The 22,550-nt window shown below is 37.8% G+C and overlaps 1 protein-coding gene across 5 annotated transcripts in view; it reads left to right on the forward strand.

The window, feature by feature from the left end:
- sh3pxd2b (SH3 and PX domains 2B) overlaps window positions 1–22,550 on the forward strand; it is a 52,129-nt gene that overhangs the window by 12,987 nt on the left and 16,592 nt on the right. For all 5 annotated transcript variants that reach the window (XM_088604066.1, XM_088604062.1, XM_088604063.1 and 2 more), the window contains exons 3-5: window positions 7,301–7,376; window positions 14,230–14,306; window positions 20,958–21,049. In XM_088604066.1, coding sequence (XP_088460192.1) covers window positions 7,301–7,376; window positions 14,230–14,306; window positions 20,958–21,049 — 245 coding nt within the window. The remainder of the gene's footprint in view (window positions 1–7,300; window positions 7,377–14,229; window positions 14,307–20,957; window positions 21,050–22,550) is intronic.

Raw genomic sequence — 22,550 nt, forward strand, 5'->3', positions numbered from 1 at the left:
GGACAGGCCAGCTTGTGTATAATTACAATATCGTGGCTAGAAGTGGAGACCTCTCTGACTCTGATTGCTGGGGTGCATTTGAGGGGAGATTCTGAGACCAAGATGGGTCAACTTCCTATTGCTTCTCAAGCAGCTGTCTAAAGTGATGTCAGCATGGAACTCTGAGGGAAAGACATAGCAAAAGGCAAAAGGTGGTGGAGTTGCATTCTCCAGGATCATGATATCTGTGCATTAATTTAGGCCAAACAGACAAGTTCTACAGACAACTGGAGATCAAGTGAATGCAATTTTTGCAGTTAGCTTAAAAAAAACATAGTCCTCTGAATACTCCACAGAGCAGGGTAGCATAGTGCTTCAGTGCAAAAATCGCTCATCACAACTGGCAGTACACATCTGTACACCTAGTGGTGCAAAGAGCACCAGCAATGGACTACTGGACAGTGGGAAATGTGATGTAGTCAGATGAATCAGCCTGAAGAAGCCTACAGGTCTGAATGAAAGGATCTGATTGTTCCACAGCGTTTTAGGGTGCATTTTCCTGCCATAGTTACATACCATGGGTGCACTCATTCCCTTAGAAGGCAAGAATGTTCCAGCTGAGCATTGGCTTAAGATCGAGTGACTGAGAAGGCAATGACGTATGGGTAACATCAGAGTCATGCACTAAGGCCACTGCACGTTATGGCCTCAATCCCTTATTACAATACTTTTTATTTGTGTTTCCTTTGTTCACTACCTGTATATATATATAGATATTTGTGCTTGCTTTTACACAACTCGGTTTACAGTTTAGAAATAACTATTACAGAAAAATAAAAAGATGCAGAAAGATTACTAACATCCTTCATGAAAATTACTCGTATACAGTAGTACATTTGCATATCAGTAGTGAATAAGGACCGGATTCTCTATTGCACAGTAAACTGCATCCTATGCAATATTGTCAGTCTGGAAACAATTAAATAAAACATATGTCATCATTTAGAAGATGCTGAACTGTGGAAATCTGTTTCTATAAATAAAAGCCACACACTTAACGTACTAAACGTAAATTCCTTATGCAAGGGACTTGGGAAATTATCTACACTTCTGGAATTATTTTAACACAGCACACTCTCTCTTTTCGAACCTTTGTTTACTGAACTAAAAAAAAAATCTAGAAAAGATGCAGTTGTAGTTCTCTGCAACTAGTGTGTGTTAAGAGTAATACCGAAAATCCTGTACCTGACCCATTCCTTTTTGCCAAGTTTGCTCTGGGTTATTGTGCCTCCTGAATTGTGTATGGCTCCTATCTTTGTTTATGGCTCTTGAAGTAGTTTCCAGGCAGTGTTTTGGCCTTCCAATGTCAGGCTTGAAACATGAGACTTTTGTTTCACTATGCAATTTTTTTCTTTAAAAAAAATCAGTTTGCAAAACCATGTGCTGAACCAGCATATTGTGCACAGCAGAGATACAGGGGAAGGAAATGCAGCCTAAAAAAGGAGACTGTTTTAGCTCTAAAGGAAATACTTATTTTTTAAGATTAGCTTGATTTTCTTAGACCCTACAGCTGCTCTGTGTTAGATCCTTATGTTAAAGGAGAAATGCATAAAAGCTTTGGAGAATATATTAAAAAGAGTATTAGAAACGTTCTGAATATGTAAAACTAGTGCTGACTTTGTCCCTCAAACTGAGTATGTTCCATTGAATCATTACTTTACTACTTCAGCCCATATCTGAACATTGGATGAGTATACATCAATCCATCATTAAGCCAGCCATAACATTTTTTAGTTTTTTTGAGCCTTGAAAAACTAATTAGCAGAAGTTGCCAATGTGTTGTGTAATGGAAGACTCTATTCCTTATGAGTAAAGTTCAGTAGGGGATCAGTTTGATGTTGTTTGGTTAAACAGTTCTTTTTCAGGGAGTAAGTAAATCAGTTTTTGGACTTTTCATGTTGACAGTAAAATGATTTACTGATTGATGAGCAACAGTGCGAGAAAGTAAGAAAGACAATGATAGGTTTCCTTTACTATGTTTGACTAATGTGGTGGGTGCTTGTAGATGAAATCAAATGTATATCCAATTTTGAAGATCACTTAAATTTTGAAATATTATTTGAATATCAAGATTTGTGCTGGAAAGGGGGCAGAAGTGCCAAGGTTGTCAACGACTTCCGGCCTTTGGAGATTGGGTGCTGCACCTGGCCCGTTTCCTTTAAATGCCAAATAGATTTATTACTCTTCTATAGTTTTTTTCTGGAAGAAATGGCTTTGTTCTCTTTAGTCGTGAAGTCTCATAAGCTATGAAAAATAGTGTTCATTGTCTTGAGTGCTCTGACGCACTTGTTAATTTCCAGCTCTTGAGTGTCTTGCTTCAAGAACCTCATGCAAAAGACTTTTGTCTTTTGAGATGCCTGACAGACAGAGCCTGGAGCCAGATGTTAGCAAATGTACAATGTACAATGTTAGCAAATGAGCCAAAGCTCTGGTATGTCTTTTAAATGAAGAAAATTGCTTATCATATTTTCCTCTAAAAAGTGTTTTCTTCTACACATAATACAGCCACATGGGTATCTAAAATGGGGTCAGTTTGCTTGCATTGCCAGACGTTTAAGCTATATGTCACAAGTTTCTCTCAAAAGCTAATGATTTGATGAAGGCTTGTCTTTGTCAACAGTGTTACTGCAGTCTAGTTTCAGTTTTGTGGCTGCATATTTTGTTCTGGATTTCCTCAGCTCTTTGTTTAAAACAGTGCTGCGTGATCTCAGTTCTAAATGTACCTCTTCATAGTTTCCATTTGTGTCTTCTCATTTGTGTTTCACAGTTGTTTCTGAAAAAGTCCACTTGGCTGACTTCATCAATTCCGACTGAAGATTTTGAATAGTTTAATCAGGTTTTCTCCCCAAGACTAAAAAACGTAATTTATTTGAGCCTTTCAGAGCAAGACATTCCTTCATGAACAGGAATGTTGTTTATCTGGTCACTTTGTTTTCTAGATTGATTCCAATACAGGAACACATTGTTTGTAACAATGTTCTAAATGAGGTCTTACTAATTACTAATTATTTAACATCAGTGCATTTAAATTCCATACTTTAAAGTGTATATATAACATCATATTATATTCTGTTGAATATTGTCGATGAAAAGAGTTTGGTAATATAGACACGAGCCATTTGTCACAGCCGGTTGAGTTTCTAAGTTTCTGCTTTTCACATCTTGTATCTTTAAACAATGTTTTAACTACTGTCCTGGCATTTAATACTCTGACTTTGTCTACATTTAATATTTTCTGCCACAGTTTTCCATCTTGAATTTTGTCTTTATCTTTCTGGACTTCCTTTGTCGGTTCTATATTTTGCTAATCCTATACTGGCATCATTTCCAATTTTTACATTGTAATTTTACTTTAATACAGATGGATTATAATTGATTAAGAAACAAGGCAGAAGGAACATTCGGTATTTTTACCTGCTTCAATCAAGTTCAGAGAGTATTGATAGAATACAGTTGTGTTAAAAGAGTTTGGGACTATTTTACTTTGGCTACTTTTGCCTTATGTAGGATGCTTATTTTCCTGCTAAAGCCTTCTAAAACCAGAAATTACAAATGAAAAGGAATGTCTGCTTTTTTAGTCACAGATGCAAATGTTTGTCAAGTGGAGCCAGTTTATGGCTTTTTTTTCTGTTCTAAACAAAAATAAAATGTTCTACTTCAGGTGCCCGGGTTTTCTCCTCGTAATCCTTTTCGGCTTCAATTTAACTGCCATTCAAAACAAGTGCTGTAAGAGTTTATTTATCCTTAGAAGTGTACTGTATATACTGTAACAATACCTGCAGTGTGTTTTTTAGTATAATCCTCATCATCATGTTGGAAACCATGGGAGCTCTTTTATAATTTTATATTTGTTGTACAGTTAGTGATGGGGTTGGTTTTAATCACAAATTTTTAAATACATGTGTTTAATTGTATGTGCTTTGACAAGTGGAGCTTGCTTTTCATGGAAAATAATCCCATGCTGAATAATTTAAGAATCTGATTTTCTTTGTTTTGCAAAGTGTTAGTGTTGTGTGTGGCCTTACTCACTAGAGGTGAATGTGGGAGGCTTAATTTTTCTGGATGAGGTCTCCATCATCTTAGCCAGTAACTGACAACTGAGAGCACATCCTACACACAGGATCTCCAAAACAGCAGCAGGCAACATGGCCAATATGTGGAAGGATGTATGGATTCTCTGCTTTGAAAGATCCGCTGAGGTTACAGCAGTCATCAAGGAAACACTAAGATAAAGGTTTCAATGGTTTCCACCTCCTGAGATGGTGTTCTTCACGGTACCAGGAGATTGCTGTTATTGGAACATTGTGGTTATGGGTCTAATACGGAGCCAATAGCTAAAGAAACAGATGTGAATAGGGAGTCAGTCTGGATTAAAATGAGCCCTTCCAAATACAGTGGAAATTGTTTATTTTCCCCTGGAATTCAAGCACCTATCGTCTAAACATTAGCCGTCTGTGTGTTACTGTGCATCAGGTATTGGATAACACACAAATGTGGATTTATATCCACGTCTTTTTCATCCTCGAGTTTGCAAGGAGAACATCAGGTGTGTGAATGAGGCTTTTGGAGGCTGTGAAGGTTTACTGCCTGAGTCCATGCTGACGCGGGAGGGAAAACAGATCATGGCACAGCCTTTATGGCTCAGTGTGCTATGTATTATTAAGGGTACTAAGCAGCTGACATGTTTTATGGGCTCCAAGATGAAATCACTTCCACTCCTGCAGCCTGGCTCTGGTCTTCATCTAAATACCTGGAGTTTTTCCAGGGTCATTGGTTTCTTTTTTTCATATCCTTTCCCATGTGGTGGGCATTATCCTCTGTTGTTGTCTGTTCTGAAGCCTCAGTTTCCATTGATAACTGAACTGACTGTTGCATTCCATAACGCATGAGAGGAATATTCTGGAAAGGACGCTTGCCAGGGGGCGTCCTGCAAAAACAAACTGTGTGTTCAAAACGGTACGAAAAACAAGCTATTTTCAGTAGCTTCTTGGAATAGAATGAGTAAGCAGGAACAGTGATGAACCATTCATATTGCACATGGATTATTTGTTATGTTTGAGATGAAAATTGTTAGATGATGAAGACTGGCTAAAAGAAAAGCCAGGTAAACACCATTCACTAAATGCTTACACCAGTACACAGCAGATCAGGTGAAGAAATGACAAACGTCTTCAACAGTTGGATTCAGGGGGGTGTACTTTGAAATGGGGTAGAAACTCTGTATACTGACTTTTAGAAGGCCAGTTTATACATATCCAAAGAGGAATGTAGCCTGTACATTGGGTCTAACATTCATAATCTTTCTAAAAAAGTGCTACTTAGCTATTTAGCTAGCTTCTGTTACCACACTGTGGAGACCAGCAAAATATGTTTTAAAACTAACCATAGGAGGCACTTTTTTACACAAAGTGTTGTGGGAGTTTTTGAACAGGCTACCCACAATCCATTTTGAGGAAGCTGACACCCTGACTCCCTTCACTTGACAGATGAGAGCCTTTGGATCAATTAGCTTCAAGTAACCAAATGAGTTGGATGATGCAAATGGCTTCCTCTAATTTATAATCTTTATGTTCCTATAATACTGTATGTTTTTGTACAATGGAGGGTAGGTTATTATTCCTGTTTGTATAGTTGAATAAACTTTGACCTCATTCCGTGAGCTGTGGACTGGTGCCTGGAATATTGTTCGGGCACACGTCATTGTTGTGTGTTAATGAAAACCAAATGTTGAGGCTAGGAAAGGTTGATACATTATTTGCCTTGGATTGCTTGGTATTGTTTCTCTGTGCTATAGGCTTTAGGCTTTCTACAATAAAATAATGGTGTTCTATTGTTTATGGAAGTATGAGGAGATACTTAAGGAACAGCACTGCCAAAACAGATGGTCCCCTAGAATTCAAACAAAAAATCTGGTGTTACTACATTTATTTTTCCCTAAACCCTTCTAAATAGTATCATGTACAGTATGACCTAGGAATAGTAAGGCAGTAGGGTGGGATAGTTGTTAAGGTCCCAGGCTAGTAAATGGAAGGTTATGTTTTAAAATCCAGGGTGGGCACAAATCTGTTGGACCTCTGCTTAAGGTTTTTTCACATACAGTAGATTGCACTTAAGATGACTGCTTCATAAATTTGTTCATTTGCTCTTGTTTTACCTGGTTAAATGTTTTTATTATAGATGTGACTGCTATTTCCCATTTCTTTTAAAGCTTTAACAAGGCACAGCAAACAAGAAGATTATATAAAGAGAAAATGTTTGCTATCATATAAGGTATTTGCAGAATAATGAGGATTTATATCCCAGTTTTTGATTAATCAGTCACTCTTTCTAAATGACTGACAGTATGTGCTGTAGTTTTTATTGATTTAGATTTTTTTTCTTTTCTCTTGAGTTCATCTTCGAGAAAATTTGTTTTTTCGACACCTTGGTCAAATTTAAACGTTAACATTTGTGGGGTCATATATCTATCTTTCAATTAATATAAGCAGCATTTTTAAAAAGAAGAAGGTTAATATGCCAAAGTTTTCATTTTTGTCAGTATTTTAGCTCCAGCTTAACTCTAGTACATAGCTCACCTAATGTGCATGCATAGCTTGGCTTTGGAAAAAACAGCTGTATAGAATGCTGTTTTATTGGCACAGGTATAGGAAAGTCATGTATAGTAGAGTGTGATTTCTGGAAAGTGAACCTTTTTGGAAAAAAGAAAGGTTCCACTGTCAACTTTTACGAACTGCCTATGATGAATATTTAGCAAAATATGCACACAACGTGGATTTAAAAATCAATGGTGAAACATCTTGAATATCTTCATTGCAGTATGAGCAACAAGCTCTAAATGTGCACCTCTTGCACAAAGATGCTGTATGGGAGAGAAAGTAAACCCAGTACATTAAATTGCAAAAAGGACTGTCTGAACTGTGCCTGTTTTATTTATGTATTGAATGAGAGATCAACTTCACTTTGAACCTAGGTTTTTGTCATGCAGGGACAAGAACAACAATTTTGTCTTGGTGCTTTTGCTCTTTAGTATCTTTGTTACTTATCTTTTTTCCAAAACAGACCCCCTACTTGTTAGCTTTGCAAGGGCAATTCTATCTCAAAAACATGTGAACTATTTTTCAGTCTGAGGGAGCTAATATGCTTCTTTTACCCTGCTTAGTCCTGACTGATGGTGAAAATTGATGTATGTCCACAGCATGAGTGCTTTCATTGCAAATGCCATGTGATTTACGTGTGACACGACTTTCAACATTCTTTGCAGATGGAGCTTCTGGATAAGTTCCCTGTGGAAGGAGGACAAAAAGACCCAAAGCAGAGGATCATACCCTTTCTTCCAGGTAACATGAGACTAGAGAAAGGCAGCAATGTAGGGTACATCCATTACGAAACTCAACAAAATCTACAATATCCAGACATCATTTAAGTCAAGTACAATTGTATAACTGTATGGCACTATGGACATTGCACATACAAGAACTGCAATACTACTTTGGAGTTTGTGGAATTCTAATTCTAAAGTTGCCTTTTAAGTCCAAGTCATTGATGGAGTCTTCTTTCACAAATATTTTGACACAGAATACTGGCACACCCCAATCCTCCTGAAAAGGATGTGTTTTTCATAAATCCATTCATTATCTGAACACTTAATCCAATTCTGGGCCACAGAGGAGCCAGGGTCTGTCTCAGCCAACAAAAAGGGATGTACCCTGGACAGGACGCCAGTCCTTTGCTGGGCAGACCCAGACACAAACACTGACTCAAGCACACACTCACGCCAGGGTCAGTTTTCCCAGTAGACAATAAGCCTACTAGTACATCTTCAGATTGTGTGAAGAAACCAGAGCACCCAGAGGAAACCCACACAAGCATGGGGAGAATGTACAAACTCCACACGGACAGCACCCCAGATCCAGAATTGAACCAAGGGCCCCAGCACTACCGTGCCAGGCTGTTATTCGTAAATAATATTGTGACAATTCATAAAGTATTCCTGCTATCAAAAAAGCCATGTCTGGGGGTTAAGAAGCATCTGATATTTGGAGATGGTTGCCCTGAAACCCCTTTCAATCCAGTATCATGACAAAAATATTTAGTTGCCCATTTGGAAAATGGTGTTTATTGACAATTCCTGTAATGAGAGCTGAACCAGGTGGAGCTTTGCAGAGGCCTTTTCTGGCTTCTCCTGCTAAACCAGATATGATGTTTCTATATGAATCAAAGTTGAAGAGGTCTGGAACTAATTGAGGGATCTATGCTGGGAGGGAGGGGCACAACAATCCAGATTTCAGCTGTTTATTTAATGAACTCTGTATGTGGGGAGTGAGCAACTTGAATTTATTTTCCATATAAGCTTTCTGTTTTTTTCCATTTAGTCTTTTTTTTGGTGTGGGCAGGCAATAGCTTAAATGTCGAGGGCCATATATTTAAAACCTTTCAGAGCTCAAATGTCCATAGAATGTAATGGAGATTTAAACACATACGTTTTTTCACTAGAATTAAGTGCTATATATTTTTTTTGAATTTGTTTACCTGAATTTCATTTGCTGCCTCCTTGTCCTGGATTTGTTCAACAAAATATGCATTCTATGTATTTTTGGGTAGAAGGAGGGTTCCTCTGAAAAATTGAAAAGAAACATAATTATAACCTTAAATATATGATGATCACATTAGCCAGTTTTCTTCCTTATTCTATATTTTCTTATTCCTTATTCTATATTTTAAAAGGATTTCCAAGCACAGGTGAGAAAAAAAAAGTTTAAATTTTGGTTTCGAGATGATTCCCCCTGTACAAATCTTAAGTTTGATGGTGTCTTTCAGTGTCCTAAGACCTAGTGATAAGAAAGACTTCTAAACCCAGTTTTTGAGCTGTGTATTTCACCCATATGCACAGCAAATCCTTTTCATGAGCTACTGAAACCAACACTAGCATCATTCCTGAAGAATGGTGTTTTTTACTAATAACCAGCTGTGTATTTTGAACTTGGCTGCTTGAGGTGTAGAAAAAGGTTGCTGGGGCTTTCACAATTCACATGATGAAATGAGCTTAATAAATGCCTGATGAATGACTTGGACAGCGCCGGAAGCATCTGCTTTTAAATGTGCTGAGGTACAAGTAGCGTTCTTTTCTGTTATTGTTAATGATTGTTTGTTCTTTTCAGACATGGATTGTTTTTTTCTGCTAGTGTGGAAAAACTGGGTTTATTGTCCGTGGGGTGTGAAGGTACCTGTTAGTAAATTTTGAAGCTGAAAAAAAGATTTTCCAGCACATTTTGGGTCATATTTGTCACTTTGTGCAAACTTTTCAATCCATACTAAGTAGAAAACTATTTTGCCTACACTCACACACCAGGCCCTTTGTTTCCAAAGAACACGTCTATAAACTAATTAAGGTTCAATACACCAATTAGGTTTAGTGTTTCATACACAAAATTATAAAGAATAAATACATGCTTTAAAATGAGTTAAGCATTTAGTCACATAAGACCAAAACTGATGTGGTTATTCTGGAAACAGGACACTATCTTTTTGCGTATTGTCTGCTTGTTCCTCAGCTGGTTTACATTTAGAAAGGACTCTTTCTTTCCAGTTTTGCCCTTGCCAGCTATTTTTTTTTCTTTAGAGGAAAAAAGATTCTGTTTATCATTGAGTTCCTGTTGGTGTTGCATTGCTATGTAACACTGGCAGACTTCCTTCCGAAGTGAAATTTCACTTATCCTCGTGAAGGAGAGTTGTGGAAGGATTTTTTATTGGAATTTTGTCTGCACACAAGACCACATGGGCTCATTGAACAGTCCACAAACAGTTAAGCACTTATGCTCTTTAGAGAAGCAGAATGGTTGGGAAATAGTGAAAGAATCACCAATCTGCTTGTATTATGTTTTAAAAGAATTGTATCTTAGCTTTTGAGTTTTAAAGACCATAAGGGTTGAGTGGGAATTCGTGTTGTTTCCTATTGCATCTATCTGGAAAGATTAAAGTCTTTAAATGAATTTAGAGAGGTTTCTCTACTTCCAGTGAGAATAACTTTGTTTATTGGTATAATATCACTGCTTTCCTTAAATACTGTACAAGAAACTCTTTCTGTTCCGTGCTTAACCTCAGCCCACACTGAGGTTGTTCATTTTCAGGAGGGATATTTTAAAATATTTGGCTGAAGTTTGCAAAGCTTTGAGCTAATAAAACAGTGCTAACTTCACTGCAGTTTTTCCTTCTTCATTTACAAATAAGTTTTAAGCCCCTCTTCTATATTTGTGGACCACTGAAACAATCATGTTGTCTGCAATATTTTCTTATTTCTTCAGGACACTGAATTCATTTTTTTAATTAGGTTTTGCTTTGGACATGAAACAGAAAAGTTATTTTCACTTTCCCTCATTTATGGTAATTTTATTCCGGTGTATTACAGTTCATTTAATCAAGAAGATTTATGTATGAGCAGGCACTCCGCTATTATAACAGCTTTGTAATTATCATTACAAATAATTCAGAACATGTATTATAATATGGCTTCAGTACTGCTTTCTGATTTTCTTCAGCCATTTACTAGCTATTTTGCGGACAGTAGTGTGAATTACGTAACAGCAGAAAGACTGAGTCAGGACAATGTTCACACATCTCATACCAGCTTTCTAGTATTTTGACAGTGTTTTTGTAACAGGAAAACTAACTTAAGCTTCTAAGAAAAAAAAAAGCTTTTTGGAAATGTAGGGTGGAATCACAAAGTTCCAACATCCTCCCTAGAATATGGTGAGTCAGGGTGTGTTTTGTACTTGCTGGACTGCATCTTCCAGAAATGCCTCTGGCTAGTTATTTACTATGGTCTCAAAAGTGGGGGAGGGTTGCACTGGGCCTATTGCTCATCATTAGTGCGTCTTTTTATTTGTTTCTGTTTTCCATCCCTGTCGTACTGTATCGTGTTGTTTTCATTTAGGAGCAAAATTGGAAGCACTGTTACTCATCTTCTCTGCTGGCATTAACTGAGTGTGGCCGGGACCAACTCTGGGCTGTCATCTGGGCTTTTGATTTATACTATTGTGCAATAAGGCTTGTACTGTGACTAACACCCATTTGCAGTAAATGTCTGCTTTGACACAATGGCAAAAGAGGAGAGCATGTACATTATGGAAAGTCATTGCAGCCGCCAAGCATAGATCGGACCATCATGTAGTACAAAAGCTAGTTTGATACCATCTAGATACAGAACTGGTTAATCTCCAAAGGTTCTGTACAGGCATGGAAAGGGTGATTTAAAAGGTGGTTGTTTGTTTCCAAAGTTTTTTCAAAGTGTTTTTTTTTTTTCTGGCAGGCTATTGATGCTATTACAGGGAATGAAAGAGTGTACAGTATTAGGGCTTTTTCTTCTGACCTGGAGAACTTGGAAACTCATGAAGCAGGCTTTTACTGTTAACTGTGGGAGGTTTTCAGGCTCTTTTTTCTATTTTTACAGAGGAAGAAAGGATCCTTTATCTGTTTTTGCATACCATCTTCTGGTTTAAGTAATGTATTCCATATATGTATTTCAAATTTCTGGATGAAACAGTCATAGTATGTTCATAGTAGTTCTGATGTTTCTAATTACAGCAGAAGACACATACAGTAATAGCAAGTGTGCATTGAAACTGCTTTGAGCTTTTTGTTCATACTAGTCTCCCGACACTGCTTTGCATAGCCAGGGATGAAAAAGTGCATTTGCTCACAACTAGGAAATGAGTGGTTGACTGTGTAGGGACTTTTTGGCAAGATGGAGATGGGGTCTGTGGCCTACTGTACCGTTCCCATCAGAAATTACACCATTGGCAGCAGAGTGTTGTACTGTGTTGTACAGTTTTTAGTCTTCCTCAGACTCTTGGGTTAAGGTCACACTTCTGCTTTTTGTTGGCCCAGCATTTTTGCTGGAGTAGATAGTTGCCAATAAGAGTCCAGACTCAGCTGTAAGAACTGTAAGATGAGAGATTTGTACTGTGCTCCACACTCCTGCCAAAACTCTTCTATTGTTTGCAGACTTGTTCTATTGCAGACTTCCGTTGTTAGAATTTTGGATACATAGTGAAGACAGCGGTGTTCTCCTTTATGTGCTAGTTAACATTTATTAGGAATTTTAATTAAGACTGATAATGTCTCCTTTAATTCAGTTTGCTGGGAAAAAACTGCAAATGCAGCCTCTTAGTCACTCCTTAACTTTTCCCATGGCCTGTGAATTTAGTTGAATCAGTAGAAGTAACAGGACTGAAGGAAATAGCGGAAATTAAATATCCTTTGTAATGTGGAAACACACGTCTTTAGGGTCTTTTCTCACTGAAACATCTGGAATAAAAGGTGTTACATACTGTAAGGTTAGTCTCAGGAAGTCCATTATAGTGAATTGTGTCTTATTAGCAGCCTAATGAAAGGTTATGATACTTTTCTAGATTTGTTTCCAGTCTTCAGTTCAAATCTTTTTTTAGTCTTTTTTAGGTTACATGGTTCTGATCTATTTAACTTTTGGGACCTTTTTTTAAGTTCCTTATGTTCCTCGTTTAAAGCCATCTTTTAAAGGTGCTTAATGTGAAATTTGAGGTATTTCGGAACACTGTTGTTTCTGGTGTATGTCGTTGTCAGTGTTTGTGGATTTAGGATTTTGCTCGACTATTTTATTCACCATATTCATCTTCTTGGCTGTCCAGTTTGACAGACAAAGACAAGCAGACAATGCAGTTAACTTAAGCCATGATCCTCTCAGACTGTAAACTTGCTAAAAAAAAAAGAAATCTCTGTTTTAGATGTTATTCATTTCATGTTATTGTTATGTGAGGCAACACATACATAATGTTAACAGTTTACCTGTACAGATAATAATTACTTTAAATTAATCATTGCTATATATTTCATTGTGTGATAAAACATAAAATTGCAATACGCGAACAACTCAAAAGCTTGCAATACTTTTGCTAGTGTTGCATTGCACTGTTAGCATTCCCTGACCTTTATTAAAGCCATCAGAGGTTTTCGTCAAGAGCACCTAGTTTGTCAACCTGAGGTTCCCATCTGCAGAATTATAAACGTGCGCAGTGAGTCTCCATCATGTTTCTTGGCAGTTCTTGTTTGTGACATTTCTAGTGTGTTGGGAATAAAAAGGGGAGGGAATAGTTACAATTACAATAAAGTACTAAGATTGATTTAATGTTTAATATTGATATAGAGTGAGTTTATTTAAATAAATTGAAAGTGCTGCTAAATAACATTGTTAAAACCAGAGGACTATTTTATTGGTGCCTAATAAAACAGAAATTTTCATTCAGTTCATTAAAGCATCACTAATTTTTTTGAATGTCTTCTCTCTGGCCCTGCGATTGACAGGTGTCCCACATTGTACAGTATATACCACCTAGCACCTGTTGCTTCCTGGGTTAGGCTCTGGCTTGCCCTGTGACTCTGTACTGGATAAAGTGGTTTAGAAAAAGGGTGGATTGATGGACTTCTGTCTAAATGTGTCTTATATAATTAATTTGTAAAATTTAGAACATCCAGTTCCTTTTTCTAAGTTTTTTTCTTTTTCTCCGTTGTGCCCGTTGTGCGTTTGATTGGACAGGGTGCAGGGGTCACTGAATGCTCAGAGGCTCGAATGACTTACTGAATACCTCCTTAGCCTTGATGGCCCTTAGGCAATTGTGTGCTGCTTGGGGAATACGGGTCACAGTGAAGTGACATGTCCCAGTACTGACGTGACCCAGGCTCGAACTCCTGATGATTGAGCTTGGATAAGGGCCTTCCTTGTTTGAGTGACTCTGAAGGCCTGTACAATCAGCTTAAGTGCCATTCATAACTTTAATGGAAAACATTTAGCCCTGTGCTTTAATAAAGGTGACCTTAAAATACTAAAGAATGGTTTACATGCCAAGTTTATGTTCTGTGCAAAGATGTGGTCTACAGAATTTTGCTAAATTGACTCAGCCCCTGCTCCTTAATTGAGCAACATTACTTTTCTTGAAATAACTATAGCTCCTTCATTGCTTCGTAAATGATATTTCATGTATCACAATCCAGGGTCAACGAACAGGCTGTCTGTTTTGGTTTGACCCATACATCTGTCATGGAATTATAGCTGAATTTACCCGCAGCACTTCCAAAAGTAATTCAAGTCATATTAACTAAAATGTCAGTGGTTATGCAAGTCATGTCTAAGCAAACAATATCTTTGTCTTCTGTTTTCAGGGAAAATCCTCTTTAGAAGAAGTCACATCAGGGATGTGGCAATGAAACGGCTGCGACCTATTAATGAATACTGTGGGGTAAGTGGAGGGCAAAGCTGGTTTACTGTCCTAGGGGTCAGGTGTGTACAGATCACTAATAAGGACTGATGTAACTATGATAAAGTCTGCCGTCTCAAAGAAGTGTCCATCTCACTCAAAAGTGAAACCAGCTCATTGTCACTTCTTGTGACTGAGTGGAAAATTAAAAACACCCTTTTTTTGTCAGAGAATGAGCTACTGTATATTATCGACCGTTTTAAGGAAGAAGGTAAATGCTATAATTCCATTTACTGGGTCTCATAGCTATTAAGTAGGTAGGTTTTCTGATGGACAGTTAATTTATCTTTCGATTATCTTAAATTTGATTCTGTTCATGTTTGGAAACATTGGAAAAAAATTAAGATGCCATTGATATTCAGCATTTGTATATGAAAGTATATGAAAAGCATCTTGAAATGACATCATTATCACTGTAAGTAAATAGAACAAATAAGGCTTGCTATCAGTTCCCACCAAAAAAAGAAAATTGTGCACACATCAAGGTCTTTGTGCCCTTTTAAGGCAATCTGGAGCTGTAGTTTATGAAGGGATTTTTTTTGTCCCCTTTTTCAAATAAAACAATCATTCACGAAATTGCGTGTCTTAGAAAGCCCTGACATTCTTTGGTCCTGTTTTACTGGTAACACTAAGAAAGGATGCCAGATTTCTTTGTACACAAATTTTCAACAGTGCCAGGTTTTTCAGAGTGCTGAGGTAGCCCTCGTCAGCACATCAAATTGCATTCAATTTAATGGGTTTAAAGCCCAATTTAAACCAAATATGCTTTGTTTTTCTTGGCTTAGTTGACTCTAAAGGTGGCCGTTAAGAAAAAGTGTTCTTCCCACTTGTAAAAACAGTGAACTTCAGACATCTAGCCGGTTAGCTCTTCTTGCTCTCTTGTTTATGTGATTTGCCAGACAGAAGTGGGGAGACGGGGAATTTCTGCTCGGGGAGGGTTTGCGGTCTTTGTGCCCTGGGGAACCTTTTTACAAAACAGGAATTTAGGAAGGTTTAGAAATCAGGCCATCCTAGTGTTACTGCTGGGTTTAACCCCTTAAGTGCATGAGGAGAAATTACATAGTTATACCAAGTGTGCGTGCACAGTCACAAAGTGTGAGCACTGCATAGAAAGTACAGGTTACACTTAAGGTGATGCCTGTCTGCAGTAGGGGTAAGCCTTTTCAAAATATTATTTATAATTCAATTTGTAATTGAAGTTTATAGACCTTCTACTTTGTATGTTACAAAGGTTGATTAGGATAACCAAAGCAAAAGGGATTCATTTTAATAATAATAATAATAATAAACTTTATTTTATATAGCGCCTTTAAAGGTGGCTTCTCAAAGCGCTTTACAGGATGACAATAACAATAAATAAGAAGACTACAACAATAAATAAGAAAAATTTCACAAGACAGGACACAATTATAATTACAGCAATACAACAATAACAATAGAGGAGACCGTGGAAGATGGTATTAAGAAGAGCAGAGGGGTGAAGATTGGAACAAGTTAAGTAAAGGCTTTTCTGAAAAGGAGGGTTTTGAGTCTGGATTTGAAGGAGTTTAGAGAAGGTGACTCTCTAATATCCTTGGGCAAGGAGTTCCAGAGCTTGGGGGCATAGCAGGAGAAGGCCCTGTCGCCCATACAATGTAGACGGGCTTGGGGGACAGTAAGGAGGGCAGAATTTGAAGAGCGGAGGTTGCGAGGTGGGGAGTAGGGCGATAAAAGTTCAGACAGGTATTGAGGTGCCAAGCCATGTAAAGCCTTGTAGGTGAGCATGAGGATTTTAAAGTCTACGCGGAATTTGACCGGAAGCCAGTGCAAGGACTCCAGGATAGGAGTAATGTGAACACTTGCACTAGATCTGGTCAGGATTCTGGCTGCTGAATTTTGGACATACTGCAGCTTGTTCAGAGTAGATTTAGATACCCCAGGGAGCAGAGCATTGCAGTAGTCAATTCGTGAGAATACAAATATGTTGATCAGCTTTTCAGCCACAGTTAATGATAGCATAGGGCGTAGTCTTGCGATATTTCTAAGGTGAAAAAAAGATGTTTTGACAGTATGCTGTACATGTGGGTCGAATGTTAAGCCAGAATCGAATATAACCCCAAGGTTTTTCAATTTTGATTGGAGCTCAAGTACAGAGCCATCTACAGACAGGGTTACAGGACTGGCTTTGCGAAGTTGATGGGGGGTACCAATAAGCATGACTTCAGTCTTGTCACAGTTAAGATGAAGGAAGTTTTGAGTCATCCAAATTTTTATGTCAGAGATGCAATTAGATAGAATAGAGACAGCCACATCAGTGTCGGGTTTGGTATGGATGTATATTTGAGTATCGTCAGCGTAAAAATGAAAGCTGAGGCCATGTGATCTTAAAAGCTGACCAAGTGGGAACATGTAAATGCTGAAGAGCAAGGGGCCCAGTATTGAGCCCTGAGGGACACCAGACTTGACAAGACCAATTTCAGACCTGTACCCATTGAGAGAGACAAAGTGACAGCGATCAGTGAGGTAAGACTTAAAACATTTGAGGGCAGTGCCAGAGACTCCAAACACAGTCTCGAGACGAGAAAGCAAGATGTTATGGTCAACAGTGTCAAAGGCAGCACTGAGATCAAGAAGGATGAGTATGGAAAGAGAACCAGAATCAGAAGCTATTAGGAGATCGTTGGTGACTTTGACTAGGGCGGTTTCTGTGCTGTGAAGTTGACGGAAGCCAGATTGGAGGGGTTCGAAAAGGTTGTTTGTCATGAGGTGGTTATGTAACTGAAGTGTGACAGCACGTTCTAGAATTTTAGAGAGAAAGGGTAAGTTGGAGATGGGGCGAAAGTTGTTAAGATTGTCGAGAGCCATGTTAGGCTTCTTTGGCACTGGGGTAATAGCAGCAGTTTTGAGGACCGTTGGTACAATGCCGGTGCTCAAGGATTCATGTATTATATTGAGGACAATGGGACAGAGAGAAGAGAAACAGGACTGGAATAAAGTGGTGGGAATGGGATCTAAAATAGATGTGGTGGGTTTCATGCGCGTAACTAGTTTGTTTAGGGATGCTGAGTCAAGAAGAGAGAAGCTGGAGAGATGGGAACCAGAGAAGTTGGATGAGGAGGGAGGAGGTGTGGAAATTATATCCGTAGTGGAGAGAATGTGATGCCGGATGTTGTCAATCTTAGAACTAAAGAAATCTAAGAATGTGTTGCAAAGTTGTGATGAGGCAGGTAATGTGGTGGGGCAGTTTGGCTTGAGCAGTCTGTTGATGGTGGAGAAAAGATGTCTGGGATTGTTTTGGTGATTTTCAATGATGTGAGAGAAGTAGGTGGATCTAGCAGACTCTATAGTAACCTTATAGTCAGATAAGTAATCTCTCCAGGCCTGATAATGTACATTTAGGCCGGAAAGACGCCACCTACGCTCAAGTTTGCGAGAGGCTGCCTTCATGAAACGCAGATGGTCATTGTACCAGGGGGCAGGGCGAGAGAAGGAGATGGTTCGAGTTTTTAAAGGAGCAAAGGTGTCGAGGGTAGATAAAAGAGCATTGTCAAGTAACTGTATTTTGTCCTCTAGAGGGTCAGAGGAAGAGAAACAGGATAAGGAGGACAGAACAGAATTTGCAAACCTTGGGTGATCAATTGATCGCCAGTTGCGGAAATTTACAGAGCGTGAGGGGGAAGTGTTAGAAACAGGTAATTCCAGATTGAAGAGAATGGCTAAGTGTTTTAACTGTTGTGTAGAATGTTAGAAGCATGCTATTTGTCTTAAAAAAGTACATCTTACATTAATACAGTCAGTACAAATAGAAGAAAATGACTGAGACTAGTTTTGCTTAATGTGCATTCTTTCCACATTATCCAGCACACAAGAACCCTCAAGAGCTTCATTCTTATACTATGTGGCTTGAATGTCTTTTACGCACTGCTTGTCTTCAGCCACAGAGCAGCTAGATAGATTTACATTCAGACAAACTTCCCCCAGTGAACATTTTCTTTAGAAATATTCCTAACTTCCTCCCGCACTGGTTTGAGTTAAATGGTGTGACATTAAAGTCATCCAGCCTGTGGTTAATGTGTTTTCCTTACTAGTTCTTTGAACTCTTGGAGAGGCTTTGATGCAGTGATCAAAGGAAGTGTGTGAATGTCAGTGTATTGCAGAGGCAGGGGGTAAATGCTGAGGCTGTCAGCTTTACTGGATGCCTCCTCAGGCCTGTGAGGTGATGACGCTGACTTTCAACAGCAATGATCCCTTTTCAGGGTCCCCACTACTTATTTCTGCTGCACTGAAATGTTGCCAGTCTAGGTGATCTTTTTAAAGTATTTTCTTCGTTGCAAAGTTTAAAAGGTGTATCATACCAGAGATGTTTAAGAAAACTGTCATGCATTTTTAAAATAAAACATGAACGCAAATTGATCCTTTAACTGACTAAGGAGACATTTTCCCTAGGTCTTTCCCATCCTTGGATTGCTTTCTTGGCGCTGCTGTTATTGGCAAGTGGTGCCACTCAGCTTTGAAAAGGCAAACAATCAAATGGAGGAAGGAAGAGCTGACAGTGGGTTGCTTTTCAAATAAGCATGTACAGTATGGCTTGTGATTCCTTGTCATAGAGCACCTGCTTAGAAGGCATTAAGTCTGTGAGGATTCTCTACTCACTCAGAGGATCCATTAATCAGCTTGTTCTTGATCTTGAATGATGTATAAGATAGGGCTACCCACCTTTACACTTGGCTAATTTTACAAACTTTCTAGAGCAATTTACATGTATGTCTCACTCTTATATAAAAGACAACATATTGCTATCCTTAGCTTTGCTCGCTTCTTAACTGTTGTACAGATTTATATAGAATTGCCACGTTTCACAAACTGGTGATGCGCAGTTGCAACATTTGTGAAGCGTAGATTATGTAAATCAGTCTATTCATATTTACAAAGAATTATATTCACTAAGTTGTCTGTTTTGTTTGTTTTTGAAGGAACCTTAGATTGTTTGACTGCTTTGAAAAAGGTGGGCCCTGCCATGCAGTGAAGCCATTTTTGTCACATTTGTATTCCTTCTGGAAGAGATTGCTTTTCCTTTCCATCCATACACAATTAGGTTAATGCTGGCTGCTGTAAGTTGCACCAATAAAGTCCATTTGCTGTAATGTGTTTCCATGGCTTTTAAATCTTAGGGGAATGCTAATGAGGGGAGAGTTCATTGATGACTTGAGGAGGGAGGTTGCGTTTGGGGGTAGGGAGGTGGATTCATCCTGGATTTGAAGTCTTTTATCCCCAGCCAGAAACATATCTTTAAGGATTCAGGTCAAATGGGAAATAGAAGTTCAGTCTTATAAACAAAAAAAAAATTGAAAATTATACTCACTTGGACATAAATGGATTGCCTAATGAATTTTTGCTGTCTGTAGCATTTATCCTACTGTCTTTTTTGAGAATCTGGTATGGATAATGAATGCTGAGATATTAAGAAAGTGCTGTTTTGACTTCAAAGGGCACCTTGAGCTAGTTCATATTTATGCCACTCAGGTTGTAATACATAATTTAAAGAACAGAATAGGCTGAGAGGCTCTTTTAACCTTCTGCAAGGACAATGCACTGTGGCTTTTAATCTTATTAAAAAGGCTGACTTTTTTTTCTTCAGTATATAGGGGAATGAAAGCAGAAAAATACGCAGCTTTAAAATTTAAGAAGATATAGAGGGTAATGTATGTAAGCAGTTAATTTAGTTTATACATTTTTTAGATGGGGCCAAAACACCCTTTATTCAAGTTGGATTTCATCTTTGTTATTATGATTAATCTGTATTAAGTATATGTACAGATGTGTGCGAATTTCCCTGTGTGAGTGAGAAATTGTTTACCAGTGCGCACTATGATGATAGCATTTAATCTTCTGGTTGGTAGCTGATGTTTCACTGTGTACTTTCCAGTTTCCTTTTTGACCCTTAGTATATACAAAGGAAAACTCCCAAGAAAAAAAACATACTAGCTGTTATTTCATATTCCCTGTGTTTTTTGTTTCTGTTTCACTTTATCATTAGAATCTCCCCATTGCTAATTAAAGTTGTTTTTGATAGAGTATCCAGGGCTGGGTGCTTTCCCAGAAGAATGATAAATTAGAGGATTGGTGCCTTTAACCAGGAATAAGACAGAAGATTAATACAATTTGGCAATTTTGACAAGTTATTTACTCTAAAATGAGATGAACAGGACAGATACACTTAATAAAGTTGGAATCAGAATTATGTAAAGGGTGGGGTGTTTTTTTTTTTGCTTCAAATGTTACATCTTTACATACCTAATCCTAACCTTTGCTGGGATTTCAAATGAGCAGTTCTGCAATCAATATCTGAAGCCCTCCAGTCATCGGGTTTTGACATGTACCCCAAACCAAAATGTATGAGGGTGAAACAGTCAAAACCATTGATAAAAACTCGTGCAAATGTATTAGATTCAATAATGTTTGGTTACAACTTTTGATCCGACCGACTCAGTTTTGGGATGCAGTTACTAAGCGGTTCACCGTGCTGTGTATTTAACAACAATACAAGATTCTGATAGTTACTGTATGATGCTTTGGATCACAATATTTTTCAAAGTGTTGCAATAATCCTTGATTAAAAAAAAACAATATTCTGGGTTCTGTTCTTTTCTGCAGGCTTTAATCCAGCTGCCAGCATACATTTCTCAATGTGAGGAGGTTCGCTTGTTCTTTGAAACCAGACCTGAAGACCTTAATCCTCCAAAAGAGTAAGTTCTCCAATGGCCGTTGGAATCTGGAATAGGCCTTATACGTTTTTTGTAATGAGGGGATGGATTCCTTCAGAGATATTAAGCCTGCAGTAGTGTTAAAGTGTAAAGGAAACAATGAGGTTGTCTGCTGCAACAATGTCTCTGATTTATATTTTTTATAAATTACATAGATTTACTCGTTACCTTAAAACTAGTGTTTTAAGCATCTGACAGATCTAATGTGTGACCATGAAATTGCAGAATTTTACAGAATGAGGTAGCTATTTCGCATTTGCTGGAGTGTGATTCAGTGTTCTGGTGGTTTGGCTATACAACTGAGTGAACCAGGGCTTTCTGGAGAAATGCATCTTGGCTCCATGTGACTTTCACAGTTTGGATGGAAACAAATAACTGCTATTACAGCATTGCTTTCTAAATGAGACATTCTCATTTACAGATAAAAAAAAGTTCTAAGTGAGTTTCTATAGATGAAATGAATATTTTATAAATGTGCCTGAGTAGTCTGCTGTTGTGCACTTAGAATTGTGCACTTAAGTCCATTCTATGACAGTAACTATTTTCAGTAGAATTGATTGATGTATTGCTTGGATTTTGCTAAAAAACTATTTAAAATATTTTGTTTTCACCCTGTACCAACCTGGTCATTGAGTCAGTGGAATTTTTAAGTGTCTTTAAATCACCAGCACTCGAAGAGCTAGGAGAAGCTGTTAAATCAGTCCAACTAAGCCATTAACCAGCACATTTAGTGCTGGACTTCAATGAAAACCTGTAGACTCTGTAACTTCTGCCTTCCAGTTACAGAAATAATATTAAAGTATACAGAGAGATAGGAGACAAATGATGTTTTTTTACACTATTTAGTCTTTTTGAAAGGACAATTTCTTATCCTAAAAACAAGGTTGGCTGTTGCCTCAGGAGCAAATGTCACCAAAGCATTTTTTTAAATGTAAATTATAGTCTTTTCTTTAAATAATAAAAGTTATAAGAAAAACATCCTGTTTTTTCCCAGCTATTACACCAAGATATGTACAAGTGGTTCTAATGAGAATAACAGTCTGCAAGAGAAAGGACTGATGTTTTAACCTGATTAATATCAGCAACATCTGTGATCGATGGCCTAGAGAATCTGTTTTGGACTTTTACTCTCTATCTCAGGCTTACTTGATAGGTATACTGTGTATTTAGTTTAATGTCCTTGCCTTTTTCAAGAATTTACCATAAACAGTTAAATATTGCTGTGCTCCTAAATGTTGGTGATCAACTGACAAATTTTCATTTAAAATGGAAAATTTAAAAATAGTTTAATGTTTCTTACGTAAGAAGAACTGTAGCCTTATTAAATTAAATGCACTTGCAAGCACTAGGGGTTGGGTCTCTAACCAAGTGATTCAAGAGTGAGTTCTGTTTCATTTAATTCTTTTGCAATTTAATCTGACACTGAGTGAATTACAGTTTTAAGATCAGCTCATGCTGAGCCCAAAGTGAGAATGTCATTTTA

The sequence above is a fragment of the Lepisosteus platostomus genome, chromosome 13, assembly GCF_059453375.1.
Source record: "Lepisosteus platostomus isolate fLepPlt1 chromosome 13, fLepPlt1.hap1, whole genome shotgun sequence".
In the NCBI taxonomy this organism is placed as follows: domain Eukaryota; kingdom Metazoa; phylum Chordata; class Actinopteri; order Semionotiformes; family Lepisosteidae; genus Lepisosteus; species Lepisosteus platostomus.